The sequence below is a fragment of the Salvelinus alpinus genome, chromosome 6 (assembly GCF_045679555.1).
Source record: "Salvelinus alpinus chromosome 6, SLU_Salpinus.1, whole genome shotgun sequence".
Classification (NCBI taxonomy): Eukaryota; Metazoa; Chordata; class Actinopteri; order Salmoniformes; family Salmonidae; genus Salvelinus; species Salvelinus alpinus.
Window position 1 is genome coordinate 73,667,722 of NC_092091.1, and position 24,107 is coordinate 73,691,828.

A 24,107-nucleotide genomic window follows, 5' to 3' on the forward strand; every position below is an offset into this window, starting at 1 on the left:
CCCGTTCGTCTTCCCCCCCCCCCCCCCGTCCTTGTCGAGGGCGCTCCTATTTACAAGGTACGGAAGATCATGGACATGCGTTCTCGGGGACGTGGTCACCAGTACTTAGTGGATTGGGAGGGTTACGGTCCTGAGGAGAGGAGTTGGGTTCCATCTCGGGACGTGCTGGACCGTTCGTTGATTGATGATTTCCTTCGTTGCCGCCAGGGTTCCTCCTCGAGTGCGCCAGGAGGCGCTCGGTGAGTGGGGGGGTACTGTCATGTTTTGTCTTTGATCATCATGTCTTGTCCCTGTGCTTCCCTCTGCTGGTCTTATTAGGTTCTTTCCCTCTTTCTCTCTCTCTCTCTCCTCCTCCCTCTCTCCCTCTCCCGCTCTCTCTCTCTATCGTTCCGTTCCTGCTCCCAGCTGTTTCTCATTCTCCTAACGACCTCATTTACTCTTTCACACCTGTCCCCTATTTTGCCCTCTGATTAGAGTCCCTATTTCCCCCTCTGTTTTCCGCTTCTGTCCTTGTCGGATTCTTGTTTGATGTTTGCTGTCCTGTGTCCTTGTTCCGCCCTGTCGTGTTTTTGCCTTCTTCAGATGCTGCGTGTGAGCAGGTGTCTATGTCAGCTACGGCCTGTGCCTTCCTGAAGCGACCTGCAGTCTGTGGTCGCGTCTCCAGTCGTTCCTCTCTACTGACGAGAGGATTTCAGTTTCCTGTTTTGGATTTACCTTTGATATATCCAGGAGAATCATTGTTTGTTTGATACTGGAATAAAGACTCTGTTTCTATTACGTCGCTTTTGGGTCCTCATTCATCAGCATAACAATTAATTTCTATTTGGCACAAAATAATCTGAAACACAACCAAAACTAAAAGCAAATTCATCCAACAAGTTTGTAGTTTCACAAGCTAGATTTAGTCATAGCGTGCTACGAAATATGGGACCAAATACTAAAAACTTTGACTACTTTAATACACATATAAGTGAATTTGTCCTAATACTTTTGGTCCCCTACAATGGTGGACGATGTACAAACAGTGATGTCATTTCTAAACGGTTCACTCGATATGGATGAAAAAACTCGAAACTGAAAGCTGTTGGTCCTCACTTTAACCTTTAATGTATAATTTCAAATACAAAAGTGCTGGAGCCAATGCAACAAAAAATGTGTCAGTGTCCCAAAACTTGGAGCTTACTCAATGCAGTGTATCTTTCTCAACCATAGGAGTTTCTCTTCAACTTCAAGAAGAGAGTCTGGATTGGTCTGACTGACAGAGAGACAGAGGAGACCTGGAAATGGGTGGATGGAACACCACTGACCACAGAGTAAGAGATGTTAACTACTCTGACAATAAGGCTCCAATGAAAATGTTTCTATACAGGTTATTGTCATTGATTGTAGCAGTCAACAAAGATATCTTTAATTATGTATATTAACATGTATATTATTTAGGATTGTAATGTTCTAACTGTGATATCTCACGGTTATTAACCCTGTAGGTACTGGTATTAACCATGAAGTCTGACTGTTTTTAACCCTGTAGGTACTGGTATTAACCATGATATCTGACTGTTTTTAACCCTGTAGGTACTGGTATTAACCATGATTTCTGCCTGTTTTTAACCCTGTAGGTACTGATATTAACCATGATTTCTGACTGTTTTTAACCCTGTAGGTACTGGTATTAACCATGATATCTGACTGTTTTAACCCTGTAGGTACTGGTATTAACCATGATATCTGACTGTTTTTAACCCTGTAGGTACTGGTATTAACCATGATATCTGACTGTTTTTAACCCTGTAGGTACTGGTATTAACCATGGTATCTGACTGTTGTTAATCCTGTAGGTACTGGTATTAACCATGATATCTGACTGTTTTTAACCCTGTAGGTACTGGTATTAACCATGAAGTCTGACTGTTTTTAACCCTGTAGGTACTGGTATTAACCATGATATCTGACTGTTTTTAACCCTGTAGGTACTGGTATTAACCATGATATCTGACTGTTTTTAACCCTGTAGGTACTGGTATTAACCATGAAGTCTTACTGTTTTTAACCCTGTAGGTACTGGTATTAACCATGGTATCTGACTGTTGTTAATCCTGTAGGTACTGGTATTAACCGTGATGTCTGACTGTTGTTAACCCTGTAGGTACTGGTATTAAATATGATATCTGACTGTTTTTAACCTTGTAGGTACTGGTATTAACCATGATATCTGACTGTTTTTAACCCTGTAGGTACTGGTATTAACCATGATATCTGACTGTTATTAACTCTGTAGGCACTGGTATTAACCATGGTATCTGACTGTTGTTAACCCTGTAGGTACTGGTATTAACCATGATATCTGACTGTTATTAACCCTGTAGGTATTGGCATAAACCATGATATCTGACTGTTGTTAACCCTGTAGGTACTGGTATTAACCATGATATCTGATTGTTATTAACCCTGTAGGTACTGGTATTTACCATGATATCTGACTGTTTTTAACCCTGTAGGTACTGGTATTAACCATGATATCTGACTGTTATTAACTCTGTAGGCACTGGTATTAACCATTATATCTGATTGTTATTAACCCTGTAGGTACTGGTATTAACCATGATATCTGACTGTTATTAACCCTGTAGGTACTGGTATTTACCATGATATCTGACTGTTTTTAACCCTGTAGGTACTGGTATTAACCATGATATCTGACTGTTATTACCTCTGTAGGCACTGGTATTAACCATTATATCTGATTGTTATTAACCCTGTAGGTACTGGTATTAACCATGATATCTGACTGTTATTAACCCTGTAGGTACTGGTATTAACCATGATATCTGACTGTTATTAACCCTGTAGGTACTGGTATTAAATATGATATCTGACTGTTGTTAACCCTGTAGGTACTGGTATTAACCATGATATCTGACTGTTATTAACCCTGTAGGTACTGGTATTAAATATGATATCTGACTGTTATTAACCCTGTAGGTACTGGTATTAACCATGATATCTGACTGTTATTAACCCTGTAGGTACTGGTATTAACCATGATATCTGATTGTTATTAACCCTGTAGGTAGTGGTATTTACCATGATATCTGACTGTTTTTAACCCTGTAGGTACTGGTATTAACCATGATATCTGACTGTTATTAACCCTGTAGGTACTGGTATTAACCATGATATCTGATTGTTATTAACCCTGTAGGTAGTGGTATTTACCATGATATCTGACTGTTTTTAACCCTGTAGGTACTGGTATTAACCATGATATCTGACTGTTATTAACCCTGTAGGTACTGGTATTAACCATGATATCTGATTGTTATTAACCCTGTAGGTAGTGGTATTTACCATGATATCTGACTGTTTTTAACCCTGTAGGTACTGGTATTAACCATGATATCTGACTGTTATTAACTCTGTAGGCACTGGTATTAACCATGATATCTGATTGTTATTAACCCTGTAGGTACTGGTATTAACCATGATATCTGATTGTTATTAACCCTGTAGGTAGTGGTATTTACCATGATATCTGACTGTTTTTGACCCTGTAGGTACTGGTATGATCCACAGCCTGATAATGGTGGTGGCTATGCAGAACATGGTGAGGGGCACTATGCTGAAATTAACAAAGTTCATCTTCATCTGGAGGCATGGAACTACTTGTCATGTGACAAGAAAATCAACTGGACTTGTGAGAAAGTGATTTAACATCACCATAACAACATACTGTAACACATACAGCAGCTTATAGTGCACAGAACTTCCTCCTTCATTCTCTCTCTCTCTCTCTCTCTCTCTCTCTCTCTCTCTCTCTCTCTCTCTCGAACCCACACACACCCTCATTTTAAACACACCTATTGTTGTATTTGTTTGTACTATCATATTAATAGAAGTCCTACTTTTTTCCTGTTTGTAACTTCCTGTGTTCCAGTAGTTATGTTTCACACATCATCAGATACAACATGAAGATAGGACATTTGACTTTGTGCATACAAATATTTCTCAATTCAAATATATTCTACAGATATTTACATGCTCCAATTTAGGCATGGTGCAAACATTCTCAACAGTAGCAAACTACCATTAAATACTATCAGGAATCAAGGTAAGACCAGATGCAGACTGTCGAAGTAAAAATGTTTTTTTTATAGTAACAGGGGCAGGCAAAGACAGGTCAAGGCAGGCAGGGGTCAAATATCCAGAGTATGGGGGCAAAGGTATAGGATGGCAGGCATGCTCAGGGAAAGGTCAGGCAGAGTTTGGTAATCCAGAGGTGGGGCAAAGGTACAGGACGTCAGGCTGGTTCAGGGTCAGGACAGGCAGAGGTTGGTAATCCAGAGGTGGGGCAAAGGTACAGGACGGCAGGCTGGTTCAGGGTCAGGACAGGCAGAGGTTGGTAATCCAGAGGTGGGGCAAAGGTACAGGATGGCAGGCCTCAGGGTCAGGACAGGCAGAGGTTGGTAATCCAGAGGTGGCATGGAAGAGCACCAGTAAGCCAGTGACTCAGCCCCTGTAATAGGGTTTGTCACGAACGTCGTCAGGGAAATGACCGGACCAAGGTGCAGCGTCGTGAGCGTACATTTCTTTTTATTTAGAATGTCGCCAACAAAAACAAGAAATAACAAAAATGAATGTGAAGCTTACTAGGGCTATACAGGCCACTAACAAAGTCAACTACCCACAAAATACAAAAGGAAAAAAGGCTGCCTAAGTATGATTCCCAATCAGAGACAACAATAGACAGCTGTCCCTGATTGAGAACCATACCCGGCCAAAACATAGAAACACAAAACATAGAAATCAGAACATAGAATGCCCACCCAAATCACACCCTGACCAAACCAAATAGAGACAAAAAAAGGTCTCTAAGGGTTAGAGGCAGAGAATCACAGTGGAGAGAGGGGAACCGGCCAGGAAGAGACAGCAAGGGCGGTTCGTTGCTCCAGTGCCGTTTCATTCACCTTCACACTCCTGGGCCGGACTACACTCAATCATAGGAACTACTGAAGAGATGAGTCTTCAATAAAGACTTACAGGTTGAGACCGAGTCTGCATCTCTCACATGGATAGGCAGACCATTCCATAAAAGTTGAGCTCAATAGGAGAAAGCCCTGCCTCCAGCTGTTTGCTTAGAAATTCTAGGGACAGTAAGGAGGCCTGCGTCTTGTGACCGTAGCATACGTGTAGGTATGTACGGCAGGCCCAAATCGGAAAGATAGGTAGGAGCAAGCCCATGTAATACTTTCTAGGTTAGCAGTAAAACCTTGAAATCAGCCCTTGCCTTAACAGGAAGCCAGTGTAGGGAGGCTAGCACTGGAGTAATATGATCACATTTTGGGGTTCTAGTCAAGACTCTAGCAGCCGTGTTTAGCACTAACTGAAGTTTATTTAGTGCTTTATCCGGGTAGTTGGAAAGTAGAGCATTGCAGTAGTCTAATCTAGAAGTGACAAAAGCATGGAGGAATTTTTCTGCATCATTTTTGGAAAGAAAGATTCTGATTTTTGCAATGTTACGTAGATGGAAAAAAGCTGTCCTTGAAACAGTCTTGATATGTTCGTCAAAAGAGAGTTCAGGGTCCAGAGTAACTTGTACAACCATCAAGGATCATTTTCAGATATAACAGAAGATCACGTCGTTTCTTGGGACCTAGAACAAGAATCTCTGTTTTGTCCGAGTTTAAAAGTAGAACATTTGCCTCCATCCATTTACTTATGTCTGAAACACAGGCTTCCAGGGAGGCCAATTTTGGGGCTTCACCATGTTTCATAGAAATGCACAGCTGTGTGTCATCCGCATAGCAGTGAAAGTTAACATTATGTTTCCGAATGACATCATCAAGAGGTAAAATATATAGTGAAAACAATAGTGGTCCCTAAAACGGAGCCTTGAGGGACACCGAAATTTACAGTTGATTTGTCAGAGGGCAAACCATCCACCGAGACAAACTGATATCTTTCCGACAGATAAGATCTAAACCAGGCCAGAACTTTTCCATGTAGACCAATTTGGGTTTCCAATCTCTCCAAAAGAATGTGGTGATCGATGGTATCAAAAGCAGCACTATGGTCTAGCGGCATGAGGACAGATGCAGAGCCTCGGTCTGACGCCATTAAAAGGTCATTTACCACCTTCACAAGTGCTGTCTCAGTTTCGTATACATTGTTTGTCTTCAGGAAGGCAGCGAGTTGCTGCGCAACAGCTTTTAAACATTTTTGGGAGAGGAATGGGAGATTCGATATAGGCCGATAGTTTTTTATATTTTCTGGGTCATGGTTTGGATTTTTCAGGAGAGGCTTTATTACTGCCACTTTTAGTGAGTTTGGTACACATCTGGTGGATAGAGAGCTTTTTATTATGTTCAACATAGGAGGGCCAAGCACAGGAAGCAGCTCTTTCAGTAGTTTAAGTCAAATAGGGGCCAGTATGCAGCTTGAAGGTTTAGAGGCCATGATTATTTTCATCAATGTGTCAAGAGATATAGTTTTAAACAACTTGAGTGTCTCCCTTGATCCTAGGTTCTGGCAGAGTTGTGCAGACTCAGGACAACTGAGCTTTGGAGGAATACGTAGATTTAAAGAGGAGTCCGTAATTTGCTTTCTAATGATCATGATCTTTTCCTCAAAGAAGTTTATCAATTTATCACTGCTGAAGTGAAAGCATTTTAGTTAGCTATCAAAAATACATTTGGGATTGTTCTTATTTTCCTCAATTAAGTTGGAAAAATAGGATGATCGAGCAGCAGTGAGAGCTCTTCGATACTGCACGGTACTGTCTTTCCAAGCTAGTCGGAAGACTTACAGTTTTGTGTAGCGCAATTTCCATTACATTTTTCTGGAAGCTTGCTTCAGAGCTCTGGTATTTTCTGTATACCAGGGAGCTAGTTTCTTATGACAAATGTTTTTTGTTTTTAGGGGTGTGACTGAATCTAGGGTATTGCGCAAGGTTAAATTGAGTTCCTCAGTTAGGTGGTTAACTGATTTTTGTACTCTGATGTCCTTGGGTAGGTGGAGGGAGTCTGGAAGGGCATCTAAGAATCTTTGGGTTGTCCAAGAATTTATAGTACGACTTTTGATGATCCTTGGCTGGGGTCTGAGCAGATTATTTGTTGCGATTGCAAACGTAATAAAATGGTGATCCGATAGTCCTGGATTATGAGGAACATGTATTCCACGGGACAACACTAGGTCCAGAGTATGACTGTGGCAGTGAGTAGGTCCAGAGACATGTTGGACAAAACCCACTGAGTCGATGATGGCTCCGAAAGCCTTTTGGAGTGGGTCTGTGGACTTTTCCATGTGAAAATTAAAGTCACCAAAAATTTGAATATTATCTGCCATGACTACAAGGTCCGGTAGGAATTCAGGGCACTCAGTGAGGAACGCTGTATATGGCCCAGGAGGCCTGTAAACAGTAGCTATAAAAAGTGATTGAGTAGGCTGTATAGATTTCATGACTAGAAGCTCAAAAGACGAAAAGTTGTATTTTTTTTGTAAATTGAAATTTGCTTTCGTAAATGTTAGCAACACCTCTGCCTTTGCGGGATGTGCGGGGGATATGGTCACTAGTGTAACCAGGAGGTGAGGCCTCATTTAACACAGTAAATTCATCAGGCTTAAGCCATGTTTCCGTCAGGCCAATCACATCAAGATTATGATCAGTGATTAGTTCATTGACTTTATCTGCATTGGAAGTGATGGATCTAACATTAAGTAGCCTTGTTTTGAGATGTGAGGTATCACAATCTCTTTCAATAACGACAGGAATGGAGGAGGTCTTTATTCTAGTGAGATTGCTAAGTGGAACACCGCCATGTTTAGTTTTGCCCAACCTAGGTCGAGGCAAAGACATTGTCTCAATGGAGATAGCTGAGCTGACTACACTGACTGTGCTAGTGGCAGACTCCACTAAGCTGGCAGGCTGGCTAACAGCCTGCTGCCTGGCCTGCACCCTATCTCATTATGGAGCTAGGGGAGTTAGAGCCCTGTCTATGTTCATAGATAAGATGAGAGCACCCCTCCAGCTAGGATGGAGTACGTCACTCCTCAACAGGCCAGGCTTGATCCTGTTTGTGGGTGAGTCCCAGAAAGAGGGACAATTATCTACAAACTCTATCTTTTGGGAGGGGCAGAAAACAGTTTTCAACCAGCGATTGAGTTGTGAGACTCTGCTGTAGAGCTCATCACTCCCCCTAACTGGAAGGGGACAATTACTCGATGCCAACATCTTTCTAGCAGGCTTACATGCTGAAACTATGTTGCGCTTGGTGACCTCTGACTGTTTCATCCTAACATCATTGGTGCCGACGTGGATAACAATACCCCTATACTCTCTACACTCGCCAGTTTTAGCTTTAGCCAGCACCATCTTCAGATTAGCCTTAACATCGGTAGCCCTGCCCCCTGGTAAACAGTGTATGATCGCTGGATGATTCGTTTTAAGTATAATACTACGTGTAATGGAGTCACCAATGACTGGGGTTTTCATTTTGTCAGAGCTAATGGTGGGAGGCTTCGGCGTCTCAGAGCCCGTAACGGGAGGAGTAGAGACCAGAAAAGGCTCGACATTTCCCTCCAGAAGCCATGAGAATGTTGTCCGGCTGTGGGGACAGTGCGAGGGGATTTATACTACTATCTGTACTTACTGGTGGCACAGATGCTGTTTCATCCTTTCCTACACTGAAATTACCCTTGCCTAACGATTGCATCTGAAGCTTGCAGCACAGCTATCCTCGCCGTAAGGTGATCGTTCTCCTGTATATTATGAGTACAGCGACTGCAATTAGAGGGCATCATGTTAATGTTACTACTTAGCTTCGGCTGATGGAGGTCCTGACAAACCACGCCCAGATAAAGTGTCCGGAGTGAAAAAGTTGAATGAAAAAAAAAGTTGAGTGAGGGAAAAACTAAAAATATAAACTATTATTACAAAGGAAAAATGTAAAAAACGTAAAGTTGTCAGGTTCCAGATGAAATCTCGCGTCTTGTGACGGCCGGCCGCCCAACAACCTGCCCGCTTGACCCTATCCCCTCCTCTCTTCTCCAGACCATTTCCGGAGACCTTCTCCCTTACCTCACCTCGCTCATCAACTCATCCCTGACCGCTGGCTACGTCCCTTCCGTCTTCAAGAGAGCGAGAGTTACACCCCTTCTGAAAAAACCTACACTCGATCCCTCCGATGTCAACAACTACAGACCAGTATCCCTTCTTTCTTTTCTCTCCAAAACTCTTGAACGTGCCGTCCTTGGCCAGCTCTCCTGCTATCTCTCTCAGAATGACCTTCTTGATCCAAATCAGTCAGGTTTCAAGACTAGTCATTCAACTGAGACTGCTCTTCTCTGTATCACGGAGGCGCTCCGCACTGCTAAAGCTAACTCTCTCTCCTCTGCTCTCATCCTTCTAGACCTATCGGCTGCCTTCGATACTGTGAACCATCAGATCCTCCTCTCCACCCTCTCCGAGTTGGGCATCTCCGGCGCGGCCCACGCTTGGATTGCGTCCTACCTGACAGGTCGCTCCTACCAGGTGGCGTGGCGAGAATCTGTCTCCTCACCACGTGCTCTCACCACTGGTGTCCCCCAGGGCTCTGTTCTAGGCCCTCTCCTATTCTCGCTATACACCAAGTCACTTGGCTCTGTCATAACCTCACATGGTCTCTCCTATCATTGCTATGCAGACGACACACAATTAATCTTCTCCTTTCCCCCTTCTGATGACCAGGTGGCGAATCGCATCTCTGCATGTCTGGCAGACATATCAGTGTGGATGACGGATCACCACCTCAAGCTGAACCTCGGCAAGACGGAGCTGCTCTTCCTCCCAGGGAAGGACTGCCCGTTCCATGATCTCGCCATCACGGTTGACAACTCCATTGTGTCCTCCTCCCAGAGCGCTAAGAACCTTGGCGTGATCCTGGACAACACCCTGTCGTTCTCAACTAACATCAAGGCGGTGGCCCGTTCCTGTAGGTTCATGCTCTACAACATCCGCAGAGTACGACCCTGCCTCACACAGGAAGCGGCGCAGGTCCTAATCCAGGCACTTGTCATCTCCCGTCTGGATTACTGCAACTCGCTGTTGGCTGGGCTCCCTGCCTGTGCCATTAAACCCCTACAACTCATCCAGAACGCCGCAGCCCGTCTGGTGTTCAACCTTCCCAAGTTCTCTCACGTCACCCCGCTCCTCCGCTCTCTCCACTGGCTTCCAGTTGAAGCTCGCATCCGCTACAAGACCATGGTGCTTGCCTACGGAGCTGTGAGGGGAACGGCACCTCAGTACCTTCAGGCTCTGATCAGGCCCTACACCCAAACAAGGGCACTGCGTTCATCCACCTCTGGCCTGCTCGCCTCCCTACCACTGAGGAAGTACAGTTCCCGCTCAGCCCAGTCAAAACTGTTCGCTGCTCTGGCCCCCCAATGGTGGAACAAACTCCCTCACGACGCCAGGACACCGGAGTCAATCACCACCTTCCGGAGACACCTGAAACCCCACCTCTTTAAGGAATACCTAGGATAGGATAAAGTAATCCTTCTGACCTCCCCCCTTAAAAGATTTAGATGCACTATTGTAAAGTGGCTGTTCCACTGGATGTCATAAGGTGAATGCACCAATTTGTAAGTCGCTCTGGATAAGAGCATCTGCTAAATGACTTAAATGTAATGTAAATGTAGGTAGCAAAGTAAGGTTAGCAACAAAACGCACAGCAGCACGTAAACAAGTCTGCAAGTTGTGACCGGAATCGAGCTGTGCCTAGAGGTTAGAACAGGTAGCCTAGAGGTGTGGGTGATAACTGAGACAGGTTTGTAGGCCTCCTTGCTCGCACACGCTTTTTCAGTTCTCCCCACAAATTTTCTATAGGATTGAGGTCAGGGCTTTTGTTGTCCTTAAGCCATTTTGCCACAACTTTGGAAGTATGCTTGGGGTCATTGTCCATTTGGAAGACCCATTTGCGACCAAGCATTAACTTCCTGACTGATGTCTTGAGATGTTGCTTCAGTATATCCACATCATTGTCCTGCCTCATGTTAATTTATTTTATTACACAGCACTAATCCATCACCTTTTCTCACAGTAAAGTGTAACCTGTGTTTGCTTGTTTACGTCTCTGTCTCCTACCCTGTTCTTTTAACTCTGCTCCTGTTCTCCAGAACCTAGGGGTTCTGCCCAACACCTAGACATGGATCCACCTGATGTCCTCCACTACCTGTTCTCCAGAACCTAGGGGTTCTGCCCAACACCTAGACATGGATCCACCTGATGTCCTCCACTACCTGTTCTCCAGAACCTAGGGGTTCTGCCCAACACCTAGACATGGATCCACCTGATGTCCTCCACTACCTGTTCTCCAGAACCTAGGGGTTCTGCCCAACACCTAGACATGGATCCACCTGATGTCCTCCACTACCTGTTCTCCAGAACCTAGGGGTTCTGCCCAACACCCAGACTTGGCTCCACCTGATGTCCTCCATTACCTGTTCTCCAGAACCTAGGGGTTCTGCCCAACACCCAGACATGGCTCCACCTGATGTCCTCCACTACCTGTTCTCCAGAACCTAGGGGTTCTGCCCAACACCCAGACTTGGCTCCACCTGATGTCCTCCATTACCTGTTCTCCAGAACCTAGGGGTTCTGCCCAACACCCAGACATGGATCCACCTGATGTCCTCCACTACCTGTTCTCCAGAACCTAGGGGTTCTGCCCAACACCCAGACATGGATCCACCTGATGTCCTCCATCACCAACCATCCTTCAACTTTTCATCACATCATCTACAGCTACTGTTGTTGTCATGTTGTCATTATCTGCTAAGAAACGTTTCTTGCTATATCATACTGGGCACATAATATGTGAGATACACATATTAACTAAAAACACTAGCACTGCAAACACAAAGAGAGCAGCAGTGCCTGGACTGAGACTGGCTGCCTGTTGAGAACAAGTGACAGGCAGAATTCCACACACCAGAATTCAGTATTATAGTCTATGATTGCCATGTGAATGTACTGAAAATCTGAGAAAATAAATGAATGACACAACTGTACGAAAAACGATCAACGTTTATGTATTCAAATCTTAAATATTGCCTGATTGGTTTGCACAGCTGTTTCACAAGGTGTTCATTACTGTAAGTTGTAAGGTATCCTTTGATGGTATTTATTTGTTCCACATTATTCATTGTTGTATCCTAGGACCTACAATAGACACATATATGAGTTACGCGAGATAGAAAACAAAATCATAACAGAGGACTACTGAAATGATATTATTTCAGTGTAGATAAGGGAAGTGCAGATTAAAATAAAAACATGACATCCAGACAAGCCAGTGTATGAATCAAACATATTTGCATATGAATGGAGTGGAAATTAGCTGACTTCGTGATCTGTAAGGTAAGTAACTTTAATGTGTCAAGCAGATTACACGTTTTCTTTGCCATTTCTGGAACGTAGCAAAGAGTAAGACATGGATTTCATGTTGTAATGTTAAACTGATTTAATTGTGCTCAGTAATGCTTTATTGATGCTACAGGGCAAGTGCTCAAAATATATGATAAAAACATAACTCTAAATTACACCACATTAGTGAATAAATTTTTCTATGTAGGCATAGTTACAGTAAATACAGTTACCGCAAATACTGCAGTAACTATAGTTACAGTAAATTATACAGTAAATATAGTTACAGTAAATTCTACAGTACATATTGTTACAGTAAATTATACAGTACATATAGTTACAGTAAAAGAAAGGGGTAATCCTTCAGAGGTTAATTAACAAGGTACCCAAAAGTAGTTTGAAGTTATGTTTTCATTATATTAGCAAAACAAAACTTGTTTAACTTAAGGCTAGGCGTCCCGCTAGCGGGACACCAGTCGACAACATCGGTGAAATTGGAAGGCGCGCAATTCAAATAAATAATCATAATATTAAACATTTATGAACATGCAAGTATCTTATATCGGTTAAAAGCTTAAACTCTTGTTAATCTAACTGCATTGTCCGATTTACAATAGGCTTTACAGCGAAAGCATACCTTGCGATTGTCTGAGGACGGCGCCCCACATCAACATATTTTTCAACCAGCATAGGCTTCATAAAATCACAAATAGCAATTAAATAAATAACTTACTTTTGAAAATCTTCCTCTGTTTGCAATCCAAAGGGTCTCAGCTACAACATGAATGGTAATTTTGTTAGATAAAATCCTTCTTTATATCCCAAAAAGTCAGTTTAGTTGGTGTCATCAATTTCAGTAATCCACTTGTTCAACATGCAGACAAAGGAATCCAAAAATCTACCACTAAACTTTGTTCAAACAAGTCAAACTACATTTCTACTTAATCCTCAGGTACCCTAAAATTTAAATAAACTATAGTATTTCATACGGAAAGTAGTATGTTCAATAGAAAAGTAAAATGAGTAAGTGCGCATCCTTTTCGTCGCACGCCGACAGACTTATTTTCCACCGGGACTCTCTTTTCCAAAACTCTAAATTCTTCCTCATTTTGGAAGAAACAAGCCTGAAACAATGAACAAAGACTGTTTACATCTAGTGTAAGCCATAGGAATTGCAATCTGGGAGTTGGAATTACATAGGACCCATAGCTTTCCATTATAAGAGCCAGTTGGTTTTTCTGCCATATCAATTGTGTTATAGTCTCATACATTATTGTAACATTTCTACCAACTTCAAATTGTTTTCTATCCAATGCTACCAATTATATGCATTTCCTGGCTTCTGGGCCTGAGTATCTGGCAGTTTACCTTGGGCATGTCAGTCAGATGGAAATTCTGAAAAATAGACCCTATCCCTAAGACGTTTTTAAACATCGAAATTGTCGCGGAAATCAGCCTTGTTTGCATAGCGATGATGAAAATAACGTCATTTATTCTGTAATGATCTCTAAAATTCGAATCATTAGGCCATCACACCATTGATATAGCAACGGATGCTAATAGTTTATTGAATCCCATTTTGACTTAGGGGGACACTGGGGGACATTATTTAGCATGACAGGCCACAGGAAAACAAAGTGGAACATGAATTGCATCGTTCAAGTCACAATGGTGTCCCAAAGTTGAAGGGTTTATTGTTCAGCTCGCCGCTTTCTGGAAGTCACCATCTGAGTTTCTTCAGCAACACATTGACAATGGAGGGCCCTGCGAGCAAGTTGGTAGGGGTGTCTCTGTCTGTGTCTGTGTCTGTGTCTGTGTCTGTGTCTGTGTCTGTGTCTGTGTCTGTGTCTGTGTGTCTGTGTGTCTGTGTGTCTGTGTGTCTGTGTATGTGTGTCTGTGTCTGTGTGTCTGTGTCTGTGTCTGTGTCTGTGTCTGTGTGTGTGTGTGTGTGTGTGTGTGTGTGTGTGTGTGTGTGTGTGTGTGTGTGTGTGTGTGTGTGTGTGTGTGTGTGTGTGTGTGTGTGTGTGTGTGTGTGTGTGTGTGTGTGTGTGTGTGTGTGTGTGTGTGTGTGTGTGTGTGTGTGTGTGTGTGTGTGTGTGTGTGTGTGTCTCTCTCTCTGTCTCTGTGTGTCTCTCTCTCTGTCTCTGTGTGTCTGTGTCTGTGTGTGTGTCTCTCTCTCTCTCTGTCTCTGTCTCTGTCTGTGTCTGTGTCTGTGTCTGTGTGTCTGTGTGTCTGTGTGTCTGTGTGTCTGTGTCTGTGTGTCTGTGTCTGTGTGTCTGTGTCTGTGTATGTGTGTCTGTGTGTCTGTGTATGTGTGTCTGTGTCTCTGTCTCTGTCTCTGTGTCTGTGTCTGTGTCTGTGTCTGTGTCTGTGTATGTGTGTGTGTGTGTGTGTGTGTGTGTGTGTGTGTGTGTGTGTGTGTGTGTGTGTGTGTGTGTGTGTGTGTGTGTGTGTGTGTGTGTGTGTGTGTGTGTGTGTGTGTGTGTGTGTGTGTGTGTGTGTGTGTGTGTGTGTGTGTGTGTGTGTGTGTGTGTGTGTGTGTGTGTGTGTGTGTCACTCTCAGTCAGTACTTCTAGCCAGTGTTTCAGACATCTGATTTGAACAGTTAATCTGATTTTAGAAGTAACGTTCCCTGCACAATGTGGAAACAGTCATCCTTATTTGGCCATTGGTGAAAGGCCATTTGACAGTTAAAATAATTTCTATGGCATTATTATTATTATTAATATAGGAATGTTCCATTTGTCTTCACAGGAATGTATTTTTTGATTGTTGTGGTTTCCATTTCTACACAATGCAGTAAAAGTTCCTTCAATGCCAACTGGTAGTTTCCAGTATCTCTTTACTGAACAACTAATTAATTGACTCATTCATTAGTTAATAGTGTGTCATGGTTTAAGTCTCTCAAAAGTGGAGAAGGCTTTACTGAAGGTTAAAAACGACATAAGAATGTAATAATGCAGAATGTTTTTCTTTATTAATGTTGGTAGAAGCTGCAAGCATCCCCTATGGAGTCCGTTACAAAGGGTACTACAAGTCTAGTGACTGTAACATCTTAATATCTGTGTCAGAATGCAATATATGTAGTCAGAATATAACATCAACAGTGAACCATTAACTTGTTACAATATAACTAACAGACATGGGAAATATACAGTGACTCCAAAAGTAATGGGACAGTGACACGTTTTGTTGTTTTGACTCTGTACTCCAGCACTTGGATTTGAGATGATACAATGACTATGGGGTCAGAGTGCAGACTGACAACTTTCATTTTAGGGTATTTTTTATCCATATCGGGTAACTGTTCAGAAATTACAGCACATTTTGTACATAGTACCCCAATTTTCAGAAACAAAAAGTATTGGGACAAAGTCACTTACAGTATATGTGTATTAAAACGTCTTATGTCTGCAATCCCGTTAACTGGATGATATGACAACAGCCAGTGAAAGTACAGGGCGTCAAATTCAAAACAACAGAAATCTCATAATTAAAATTCTTCAAACATACTTGTATCTTATACCGTTTTAAAGGTAATCTTGTTGTTAATCCCACCACAGCGTCCGATTTCAAATATGCTTTACAGCAAAAGCACCACAAACGATTATGTTAGGTCACCACCAAGCCACAGAATAAGCACAGCCATTTTTCCAGCCAAAGATAGCAGTCACAAAAAGCACAAATAGAAATAAAATTAATCACTAACCTTTGATGATCTTCATCAGATGACACTCATAGGACTTCATGTTACACAATACATGTATGTTTTGTTTGATAAAGTTCATATTTAAATAAAAAAAATCTGAGTTTACATTGCCGCGTTACGTTCACTAGTTCCAAAAACATCCAGTGATTTTGCATAGCCACATCGATTCAACAGAAATACTCATCATAAATGTAGATGATAATACAAGTTATACACATGGAATTATAGATATACCTCTCCTTAATGCAACCGCTGTGTCAGATTTCAAAAAAACTTTACGGAAAATGCAAACCATGCAATAATCTGAGACGGCGCTCAGAAATATAATACAATTAGCCGCCCTTTTGGAGTCAACAGAAACCAGAAATTACATGTTAAATATTTCCCTTACCTTTGATGATCTTCATCAGAATGCACTCCCAGGAATCCCAGGTCCACAATAAATGCTTGATTTTTTCGATAATGTCCGTTATTTATGTCCAAATAGCTACTTTTGTTAGCGCGTTTGGTACACCTATCCAAACGCCGGTGCTGGTCGAGCATTTCTTCGGACAAAAACTTCAAAAAGTTATATTACAGGTCGAAGAAACATTTCAAACTAAGTACAGAATCAATCATTAGGATGTTTTTATCGTAAATCTATCTATGATAAATGTATCATTTATCATAAGTTCCAACCGGAGAATTCCTTTGTGTCTTGAGGAGGAACGGAACGCAAGTCGATATCATGTGGCCAGCAGCATACCACCCTGCATACCACTGCTGGCTTGCTTCTGAAGCTAAGCAGGGTTGGTCCTGGTCAGTCCCTGGATGGGAGACCAGGTGCTGCTGGAAGTGGTGTTGGAGGGCCAGTAGGAGGCACTCTTTCCTCTGGTCTAAACAAAGATCCCAATGCCCCAGGGCAGTGATTGGGGACACTGCTCTGTGTAGGGTGCCGTCTTTCGGATGGGACGTTAAACGGGTGTCCTGACTCTCTGAGGTCATTAAAGATCCCATGGCACTTATCGTAAGAGTAGGGGTGTTAACCCCGGTGTCCTGGCTAAATTCCCAATCTGGCCCTCAACCATCACGGTCACCTAATAATCTCCAGTTTACAATTGGCTCATTCATCCCCCTCCTCTCCCCTGTAACTATTCCCCAGGTCGTTGCTGCAAATGGAATGCGCATGACCAGGAAATGTCTCTCTGCCAGTAGCCTGACTCATTCCCCTCATATTCAGTCCCACAACACAGTAGAAGCCTCATCCAAGTCTCTATAGATGGATGACATCTAGTGGAAGCCCTAGGAAGTGCAACTTCTTTCATATCCCAATGTGATTTCAATAGGACATGGGTTGAAAATATACCAACCTCAGATTTCTCACTTCCTGTTTGGATTTCTTCTCAGGTTTTTGCCTGCCATATGAGTTCTGTTATACTCACAGACATCATTCAAACAGTTTTATAAACGTCTGAGTGTTTTCTATCCAATACTACTAATAATATGCATATATTAGCAACTGGGACTGAGGAGCAGGCCATTTATTCTGGGCACCTCTGGGCACCTTTCATCCAAGCTACTCAATAGTGCCCCTGCAGCCATAAGAAGTTTTAAAGTAGTAAAACGTTAACATATCCATAGCACGCAATGACTACATAAAACTTGTTGGATGCATTTGCTGTTTGTTTTAGTTGTGTTTCGGATTATTTTGTGCCTGTAACGCCAGACACTGGGAGACGAGAAGCAAGTACAGGGTGATGATTTATTGAATAAACAGACAGGAAACAAAACAAGAACAGAGTCTGGACAAGGGAAACATAGCAACATTAATGCTGCCCGGGAATGAAACAGACATAGGGGAGGCAATCAATGACGTGATGGAATCCAGGTGAGTCCGATGAAGCGCTGGTGCGCGTAACGATGCTGACAGGTGTGCGTAATGATGAGCGGCCTGGCACCTCAAGTGCCAGAAAGGGGGAGCGGGAGCAGACGTGACAGTGCCGAATAGAAATAAACAGTAAATAATGTATTGCGTCATTTTAGAGTCACTTTTATTGTAAATGAGAATGTAATATGTTTCTAAACACTTCTACATGAATGTGGATGCTACCATGATTGTGGATAATCCTGAATGAATTGTGAATAATAATGAGTGAGAACGTTATAGACGCACAAATACCATACCCCAAGAAATGTTAACTCACCATCACAATAACAGGGGAAGTTAGCATTTTTGTGGGGGTAAGATATTTGTGTGTCTGTTTCGGTCATTGACCTTCATCAGAGCAGTGTGACGTTTCGGTCATAGACCTTCATCAGAACAGTGTGATGTTTCAGTCAGACCTTCATTAGACAGAACAAGTCAGGCAGATGTAGAAACAACAACAGCCGCACAACCCCCCTGAAGAAACCCTAACAAAGGTGAGGGACAATGATAATAAAAGAATGTACTAAATGTAATAAACCTAGAACCTAACAAAGCAAGCACAAGCAGCCTGTTTCATTTCACTCTCTGAATGAGAGAGAGCTTCACTGACTAACAGACAGCTTAACTGCTGTGTTTTCCAATACAGCTTTACAATTCAGATTGCTCTGGAGCCCTACACTCTCCAGTTTGAAGAGAGATTTACATTTAAGAATATTCTGGCCTTTTTCCTTTTTGGTAATTTTGAACATCTCAAAAGGTGGAATCAATACCTCCTTCTCCTGTTCTCCTAACACTGGGTAGGACTTGAGATAAGCTCCTGCACATGTCTTTATCTCAAAGCAGGAGTCATTTCCAAATTTTGGAGTAATTTCCTTGTCAAGAGAGCTGGAGGCAAAGAAGCCAAATCGGATTATTTGGTTAACTTCACCTGCAAACACCATGCTGGTTCTTCGATATGTAGTGTGACAGCCATGTTGGTTTTCTTTCAGGAGGCGGAGAGCATCTATCAGCAGGAAATGCAGGGAGTGGAACTGGAAGGAGGACCCGTAGTCTGTCCTATTGGTACGGACTGCCTGGTTGAACTCCCTATATATGTCATTCGAAACTTCTGTGTAAACACAGATAGCCTGGATATGCTCTCCACTAAGTTTGTCTTTAAGATTGACCTCTGAATTGTCCTTTTTGAATCGTTCCTTCACATTTTTTTCACATTCTTCTGCCTTCTTCCAGGCTCGTTTGAAGATCCCTACTGTTTTGGTTTCTATTGAAAGAAATTTCTTCTGCACTGTGTTGTACATTTGTTCAGTGCAGCCGTTATACATGTCGTCAACAGAGTTAGGGACCATGTCTAAGGGTATGGGGGAATTGAGACCAGGCTGACGGAGATGAACCTTAGAGAATATGGTACAAAAAAACATGCAAACAGTGTAAAAACAGAGGGAAAGTTTTATATTTGAACATTTTTAATTGTAGCGATCTTGTTCTCAGATTAATAATAGCATAACTAAATGTTGGTAAAAACCTTTCATAATTACAAGGTTCTCATCTCAAAATCGTATAGTTCTGTAGAACAAACAGAAGTTGATGCTGGATAGTGGGCAATGCTGAAAAAGCATTTGTGTTACAGATAGAAAGATCATCTTACCATCTTGGAGTCCACACCCAGAGTCCAATCATAGAAAACACACAGCACAGCAAAGGTTAGGATGCTGTCTATCCTCATGACTTTAACAGCACCTGTAGTAAAACAACATGTATAGGAGACCATACCAATCAGCATAACAATACCAAACATGATACAACATATCTTTGATATTATTCACGCTTTAAAACTAATTATGTTACTGTGTACTACTCCCTTCACAGAACAGAGAAAACTGTCTCTAACCAGGATAGAAAGAGGTGTGTGATGCCATGGTGCACAACTGAGCAAGAGGACAAGTACATTAGTGTGTCTAGTTTGAGAACCAGACGCCTCACAAGTCCTCAACTGGAAACTTCATTAAATAGTACCCGCAAAACCCCAGTCTCAACGTCAACAGTGAAGAGGTGACCCCGGTACGCTGGCCTTCTAGGCAGAGATGCAAAGAAAAAGCCATATCTCAGACTGGCTAATAAAAGTAAAAGATTGAGATGGTCAAAATTGACAGAGATATGGCTTTTTCTATGAAATATTACATAATATTTTGCGTTAATCTTTTATTTAAAAAAAAGACAATTAAATAAATTTTATTCCCACTTTGTAACGCAACTAAATGTGGAAAAAGTAAAAGCATGTGAATACCTTCCGAAGGCACTGTAGCTAGCTGAGACAACCACCTATCACAGTCAAATATACTGGATACAAACATTCCATTCCAGCTTAACAATGGATGTGGAACATTTAGCAATTTCTTTTTGAAGCATAGCTACATTAGCTACAACAACCTAGTAGTATTTAATTAATACTACTGATAAATTCTATAGAGAAATAACTACATCAGCTACAACAACCTAGTAGTATTTAATTAGTACTACTGATATAAACTCTATAGAGAAATAATGAGTAGTACTATTGACAAATCTATATCTGATGCTACTGTTTTTGTAACATCTTATAAGATTATAATGATCTGATAGTTCAACTTACCAGACAGGAACATGATTGAGGTTGTTTTGTATTGATTAGCTTCAGGACTTGTGTTTGCAGGCTATCTTCAAAGGTCTTCTTATACCTGATACAAGCCCACACAACCACAAACATTGTTCCCACACAGAAGAACCAGTGAGTAGTTTCTGGTAATGACGTCACTGGGTGAGTTCCAGCGATTTCTCAGTGATACGTTTTATTTGACATTTTTGTGGAAGAACCAACCCACTGGACACACACTGCTTGAATCAACATTGTTTTCACGTCATTTCAATGAAAAAAACGTTGATTCAACGTGGAATGGATGTTGAATTGACGTCTGTGCCCATTGGGAAGTATCCTAATAGGAATCGAATAGAAAATATTGTCTAATGAAGACTTCATGGGGGGAATCAGCACTTCCTCCTCATGCGTCAGCTCAGAGTACCCCCTCCCCACCCTCCCCTCAGTGGGGCGCCAAGGTAGATGGTGATCTCAAAACAGGAGTGAGTTCCAAAGTATTTAGCAGCGATTTGCTTGTCTAAAGAGCTCAAGGTGAACTGTCCGAATCACAATGTAGTATTTCAGACACCGTAGAAAGCCTCTTTGGTTCCTCTGAATGTTGGGAAACGCTTATTTTCTTGTTCAGGATTCGTAAGGAATTGGTCAGAAGGAAGTGCAGGGAGTGGTACTGGAATGTGTTGTACCTCTTCTTTTGGATAAAGTGGTTCCGTTGAATGACTTGTACATTTGGGATGTTGCATTCACATACACCTGGATTGCCAGGGAATCATTTTTAGACAGTTCAGGTCTGGTTGTAATGTAAATGTAAAATGCACACATAATCAACTGTGTAATGTTTGGATTCAGTCTTGTGTCAGGTGACCTGTTGTGTCCCCACCTTTATTCTAACCATGATCTCCAAACTGTTCCCTTTTAAGTGCTACCATGGTTATGCAGTGTGTAAAGAGTGTAAAGGGTCTTAATAAGTGTCTTAAGAGTGTAAAGGGTCTTAATAAAATGTAATATTTTATAAAATATTTCACATTTAGTCAAATGTGCTGATTCCCCCCATGAAGTGTTCATTAGACAATTATTTAGTCAAATGTGGAATGATACCAGTCATCAGTCAAGCATCAGGGTGACTTCTGACTACTGTTTTTCTCTTTCCCACAAACAGGTATCTTTTCAGATATCTTCCCCCTCAGAACCCACACAAAAGTTTGAGCCCACTTGAAGGTGTGAGACAGAGAGTCATCACCACAACACAAACAACCTGACAAAGATGAATGTCATTCAGTTAGCCAGATGTAACTATGCAGGTGTCATCATTACTGTAATAGATATTCATTATCATTTTGATTTCTTAAATATATTGTGTTTTATAGTAGTGAGTAGGTTATCATGCCAGTTATCAATCTGCCAACCTATGGTCTCTGTTGTCTCTGATAGTCAACAAGACGGCTGCTGAAGCTTCCTTCATAACCAAGTCCCTCCCCATCTCTCATCCAAACCCAATCATGAGGTTGGCCACGTTCTAGGCTGACTATATTGAAGTCGCCTTCCAGATCTCACAACTCCTGGATAGGTGTTTCACAAATCAGTTAACCACATCACATGATATAGCAATCTAATGCCCATTTGTTGTTGTGTGCAGACTGACTACAATATAGTTGGCCTGGAACGAGACTGCTCTCTCCTCGTTGTTATTGATAGACTGTGCAGTGCAGAGCTGTGACCTCACAGACACAGGAACTCCTCAATGGGTTCAGGAGAGGCGAAATTCAAATCAAATCAAATTCTATTGGTCACATACACATGTTTAGCAGACGTTATTGCGGGTGTAGCGAAATGCTTGTGCTTCTAGCTCCGACAGTGCAGCAATATCTAACTAATATCTAACAATTTCACAACATATACCCAATACACACAAATCTAAAATAAAGGAATGGAATTAAGAATAGATTAATAATTGGACAAGCAATGTCAGAGCGACATATACTAAGATACAGTAGATAAGTATAGAATGCAGTAAATACATATGAGATGAGTAATGCAAGATATGTAAACATTATTAAAGTGACATTATTAAAGAGACTAGTGTTCCATTTATTAAAGTGGCCAATGATTTCAAGTCTGTGTATGTAGGCAGCAACCTCTCTGAGCTAGTGATGGCTATTTAACAGTCTGATGGCCTTGAGATAGAAGCTGTTTTTCAGACTCTCGGGCCCCGCTTTGATGCACCTGTACTGACCTCGCCTTCTGGATGGTATGGGGGGGAACAGGCAGTGGCTCGGGTGGTTGTTGTCCTTCATCATCTTTTTGGCCTTCCTGTGACATCGGGTGCTGTAGGTGGCCTGGAGGGCAGGTAGTTTCACCGGTGATGCGTTGTGGGCGGTGATGTAGCCCGACAGGATGCTCTCAAATGTGCATCTGTAAAAGTTTGTGAGGGTTTTTGGGAACAAGCCAAATGTCTTCAGCCTCCTGAGGTTTGTGCGAATGCTGCCATCTATCCACGGTTTCTTGTTAGGGTTTTAATTGTCACAGTGGGTGCAACATGTCCTAAACACTTCCTTATACACTCGTTCAACGAATCAGCGTATATGCTGATATTATTCTCGGAAGCTACCCAGAACTCCCAGTACGTGTGATCAAAACAGTCTTGAAGCGTGGATTCCGATTGGTCAGACCAGCGTTGAATAGTACTTAACACAGGTACTTCCTGACCCGCCTAGCCGCTTACTTCTGAACATTAAACTCTCTCTCTGAACCCGGAAGTCAACCTCACCTATATGTGAGGAAACACCATTCGACTGACATCCGAAGTCAGGTTGCAGGCGCCCAACAGGAGACGTCATTATGACGCTTAATGCTTTTCTTTATTGGTTTCAACACCAGTTCCAGTACACATGATAACCAATCAGAATTTACTAAGAAATTGTCAAGGGGACAACAGTAATCATTACAGGTAAAAACATTTTTTTTTACAGGATCATTACAATGGAAAGAATGAAGTTAACAATATTCAACAAATAACAAAATACCATTAGATTAAATGTTAAGAAATAACAAAACAGCATTACATTAAATGTAAACAAATAACAAAATACCATTAGATTAAATGTCAACAAATAAGAAAAGATTCAGTAACATCAGTAACATAATGGTGAAAATGAACACAATATTGATGGGGTGGAGGGAACTGGCATTATAATGGTGAATTTAAACACAATATTGATGGGGTGGAGGGAATCAGTAACATATTGGTGAATTTGAATACAATATTGATGGGGTGGAGGGATTCAGTAACATAATGGTGAAAACACAATATTGATGGAGTGGAGGGAAGCTGTAAGAAAATAGTGAATATAAACACAATATTGATGGAGGGAATCAGTAACTTAATGGTGAATATAAACACAATATTGATGGAGGGAATAAGTAACTTAATGGTGAATATAAACACAATATTGATGGAGGGAATAAG

The 24,107-nt window shown here is 41.8% G+C and overlaps 2 protein-coding genes across 2 annotated transcripts in view; both read right to left on the minus strand.

Annotated features, from left to right (window-relative positions):
* Positions 1 to 24,107, minus strand: part of LOC139579332 (C-type lectin domain family 4 member M-like) — a 403,007-nt gene that overhangs the window by 24,465 nt on the left and 354,435 nt on the right. The gene's annotated exons all lie outside the window — the stretch shown is intronic.
* Positions 17,940 to 19,735, minus strand: LOC139579351 (erythroblast NAD(P)(+)--arginine ADP-ribosyltransferase-like). Its single transcript, XM_071407924.1, has 2 exons — positions 19,658 to 19,735; positions 17,940 to 19,403 (listed from the first exon to the last, which is right to left on the minus strand). Exons 1-2 carry the CDS (start codon positions 19,733 to 19,735, stop codon positions 18,615 to 18,617), a joined length of 867 nt encoding a protein of 288 aa, XP_071264025.1. The 3' UTR covers positions 17,940 to 18,614.